This window comes from Eurytemora carolleeae, unplaced genomic scaffold (assembly GCF_000591075.1).
Source record: "Eurytemora carolleeae unplaced genomic scaffold, Eaff_2.0 scaffold1963, whole genome shotgun sequence".
NCBI classification, from domain to species: domain Eukaryota; kingdom Metazoa; phylum Arthropoda; class Copepoda; order Calanoida; family Temoridae; genus Eurytemora; species Eurytemora carolleeae.
In genome coordinates this window covers 29,985-34,695 of record NW_019398501.1, presented here as the reverse complement: position 1 = coordinate 34,695, position 4,711 = coordinate 29,985, and the positions used below count along the sequence as shown (strand labels likewise).

Genomic DNA, 4,711 nt, shown 5'->3' with positions numbered 1-4,711 from the left:
TTTTGTTGTTAACTTTCTTTAAAAACCTTATAGTTTAAATTTACAATGCTAACTTCTCTTTAATTCGGAAGTTTTTTTGTTAAACATTTCGCTTTATTTAATTTTATCCTTATTTTTCCCTTTTCCCTCTCATTAACCTGCTTTTCCATCTTTCACTCCCTTTCTTTTTCTCCTTTTTTTATTTTTTTTCTCATTAAAACAATGTTCCGTTCGAGTTAAAACCTGGTCCAGAAAGCATAGCATGAGGTTGAAAATAAACAATTGCAGTGTCCGAAAGAAGAGGAAACCCTATTCCAAATTTCAATTGGCAGAATTAGAAAAAGAATATCTATTCAATGCATATGTTTCTAAGCAAAAAAGGTATATGGAGCAGGGGTAGTAGTGCTTGTGTACCCTGGGAATACTCTAACAAAAACATGAAAACATTAAAAGTTTATCAAATTTTAAACCGTATTTTCCATAAGCGTGGCTTCTATTACCATTGTGCCCAATTCCACCAATATTTGTTTAGTCTTATAGTCTTATATACGTCAAAGTAAACCTTGTTCTTTGTGAAAAAGTAAACGTATTGAGTCATGCAATATATAAAAAATATTTCAAATTCTTGTGGGGCCTTTCAAAAGTCAAAAAACTTGATTTGAATAGAGTTTACAAAACTGTGCCCATTGATTCTGCTTTACGGACGAAACTAATTTAAATCCAATGGAACAAATCTCAACTCTCATTGGACATATTTTCTTAAGAAAGTTTGTCGATCTGACCAATGGGAGATGAGATTTTACTAAGATCTTCTATTCACCCGGACAAAATTACAGTTTCCAGATTCAAAAGTTATCAACTCTCTTTATTTGGAAAAAAGATTACAGCGAATTTACTTCATAACTTTTAATGTCTAATGTAGGAAATAAAACTTTATAAAAATGAATATTTTTGAAGTTTTTTGTTTGAGTGTTCCCGGTACAGGGTGTATTATCTCTCCGTCATATTCGTTTCTTTTTGTCCACCCTGTTCTTAAAACTGTAGTAGACCTTCTCGTGGAAGCCAAACCATCAAAAAAAAAAAATTCTTTATGAAAGATTTAACTATCTTCACCATGGCTTGACTTTCAATGGAGGGGCTGCTAGAGTATTAAGAGCATAGAAACATCTGTTTTTGGGACACACAGCTTGGTCAAATTTTATATTTTTTAATTTTGGGACACACGGCATTGTAAACTTTTACAATTTTTTCATTTATTGGGGCACACAGCTTGATCAATTTTTATAATTTTTTCATTTATTGGGACACACAGCTTTGTCAATGTTTAGAATTTTTATTTTGGGAGACGCAGCTTGGTCAAGTAATTATCTTAAATTTTGTGACTCAAAGCTTATTAGATTTTTTATTGCTATTTTATTATTTATTAAATGAAATTTTGACGTACTCAACTTGGTCGAATTCTTCATTGCCACAAATTTTGTGGCACACAGTTTGGTCAAATTTGTTCAAATTTTGAAGAAAGGTTGGGTAAGATTAACCTCTAAATATTCCAGATGGGAGCTAGCTAGAAATTTGAATCTCACAGAACGACAGATTAAAATTTGGTTTCAAAATAGGTCAGGTTTTCATTATTGATATTACATGGGGTATTTGAATCAACAAAATAGTGAAATTAACGAGTTTTTTCTATTTTCTGAAAACATTTTCCCTTTCTTTAAAGGCATTGTAAGTGTGATTTCAAATTATCATTCATGCAATGATGGCCATACCCCGATTCACTACGGTACCTTGTAAGGTTTGTCTGATCAAGTATGAATTAGATATCAATGTTTATAATTTTAAAAACTGATTATTTTAAATTGTGGATTTTCTATAAAAGTGACTTTCCCATATCTCCGGCAGGAGAACATATAGAAATTATCAGAATGAAACACTTTAAAACATAAAGGTTTCAAGGGTACCGTTGTTAATCGGGCATTTCCATCTTATTATGGAGGTTCACATTGAATTATACTTACAGTCCCTTCAACTACTATTGGGGATTTTTTTCCTTAAAGATTTTGGCTGGTTGGCCAGCTGTAACAGACTCATTGGGAGGGTTGAGACCTAATAATGAAACCCTGCATAAGGAGGATGAAGAGCAAGAAGAACAGTCAAAGACAGTCTAATCAGCCCAGTAGTGGAGATGGGTCATCCCACTCCCAACAAGCTAATCAAGCACATAATATAGGTATTAAGTCATAAAATACCTATATAGTGAATAGTCATAATATAGGTATAAAGTCATAAAATACCTATATAGTGAATAGTCATCCTATAGGTATAAAGTCATAAAATACCTATATAGTCAAAATATAGGTATAAAATCATAATATAGGTATAGTATTATAGTATAGGTTATAGGTATATATAGTCATTATACAAATAAAATTTGTCATAATATAGGTATATAGTCATACTATAGATTTAAAGTGTCATACTATAAATACAAAATGTCATAGTATAGGTATATAGTCATACTATAGGTATAGTGTCATAATAAATAGGTATATAATCATAATATAGGCATAGTGTTATAATATAGGTATATAATCATGATATAGGTATATAGTCATAATATAGGCATAGTGTTATAATATAGCTATATAATCATAATATAGGTATAATGTGAAAATATAGGCATAGTGTTATAATATAGGTATATAATCATAATATAGGTATATAGTCATAATATAGGCATAGTGTTATAATATAGCTATATAATCATAATATAGGTATATAGTCATACTATAGATTTAGAGTGTCATACTATAAATACAAAATGTCATAGTATAGGTATAGTGTCATAATAAAAAGGTATATAGTTATAATTGGTATCATATCATAGGTATAGTGTGCTTTAATATGGTTATAGAGTGTCATAATATAGGTTATAGTTCAACTATAGGGTGTAAATATTTCCATTTACTGAGAGCGCTGATTGAAGGATTCATATCTCTTATTGGTTAATGAGATAGATAGGAAGATAGATGTTACCGCCATACTATTTCTTTTGGTTCAGAATAGACAACAAACACATGACTGAACCCTGATTGGATCAGGCGCTAATGGACTCGGCATACCGACACTTTATTTAGTATTTTCTTGTTATACTTTATAAATAAGTTACTAATTTAAATTAAACTAACTTACTTGACAAAGATATAGTGCGTCTTAATAAAGTGAGCGTGTAGAAATTCATTCTTATTGTGCACCTTGATAATATAAATTGTTGCACTAATTTAGATTTAAATAAATAAATGAAACCTGATCTGTACTTTGTTTAATTCTAACCGTCTATACCCTCTCAACCTGTAAAACTATAATATCTCATATTTCAATAAGAACAATGTAGAATAAACTTACAATATGGCGGAGATTAAAGATTAAACTTTGTTTCAGGATCTTCGGGGCATGTTGGGCTGAAACCATGAGCAGAGTCAAAGCCTCACGAGGATGACACCTCGTGGGGCAGGAGGCCAGAGTTTGAGCCTCGGCTGGATCAGCTGACTGAGCAGCTGGCCGATCAGCTGACTGATCAACCGGACAGCTGGAATGCACAGCCGAAGACTGAACCACAATCCCCCAGAGCCTTCTCTGACTTTGGTCGGTCTCCTAGCACACCTTCGCGTCACTTTGCGTTTGCGCCATACGCGCAGCACTTTGAGGGAATGCCGCAAATTGTTCCCAATCCAGACCCGTTCCACCTCCAGGTGGACTGTTAAGTTCCATGTTAGCCATTTCGTTAAACAAAATGGCGATAAATGGTGACGAACAATACAAAAAAACATAAATGTGATTAAACACTGGTGGAATTGTAAGGCTTTTAGTGTGTTTTCAACCCTTTTTAACCCTGATATAATGTTAATGTTTTAATGGTTTTATCAATGTTGATAAAATCAGTTTTTAGGATTTTCTATAAGAATTTGTATAGTAAAGTTTTAAATCTAAGTCAAGTATTTAAATATTTGCTGGATGAATACCTCAAAAAATTTGCAAATATAGTTTGTTGAAACCCTTTTCATGCACGGCAGTTATCAGTTCGGGAAGAAAAAAGTATCAATATTCTTCTTTTCATGATAACTTAACAATTTCCGACAGAAGAGCATAAAGAAGTTAATTCATTTAGGATTAATATCAAAATTAAACAATGTTTTCACTATTTACTTTTCAGCACAGTCCCTTTGTTCTTGAAACTATAAAATGTTTTTAGTTTTCTGTCACAAAAAATAAGCTGCCCTCTGCACTTCTCCCTTCCTCTTTAACTTAGAAAAAACTGATAATTTCCTGTTAAAATTAAACAAATGTGTTGATGTATTTATGTACATTAATCATGTACTGTACACTCTGCACCTATTACCATTTAGAAGATTTTAATTGAAATGAAATTTAAGTAATTTTTATTTAATTAAATAAAAGAATTTCTTTTGTAAGACTGAACTAGTTTTTGTACAGTTGACTAAATTCTTAAAAAGCTTTTTATTTGAATCTATTAAAGGGATCGACTTTAGGCGTGAATATATCCTCATTTACTGATTGGCATGCTCTATTCACATCGGTACAGTTTAAACCTTTATCTGAACAATCATTTGGAAGATATCCTCGTTTTTCTTGCTTTAAAAAAATGTTTAAGTCTGACTATTTTTGTTTAAAATAAAAAATTATGGATATCTCACGCGTTTTTGATCAGACA

The 4,711-nt window shown here is 31.5% G+C and overlaps 1 protein-coding gene across 2 annotated transcripts; it reads left to right on the top strand.

Annotated features, from left to right (window-relative positions):
* Nucleotides 1-267: 267 nt before the first annotated feature.
* On the top strand, nt 268-4,451 carry LOC111717441 (homeobox protein Hox-B9a; the record flags this gene model as incomplete). Of its 2 annotated transcripts, none has more annotated exon segments than XM_023492945.1 (4): nt 268-360; nt 1,533-1,595; nt 2,109-2,209; nt 3,421-4,451. In XM_023492945.1, coding segments are annotated over 4 exon segments (289 nt in total), but the record flags the coding sequence as incomplete, so codon positions are not given.
* Between the last annotated feature and the right edge of the window lie 260 nt (nt 4,452-4,711).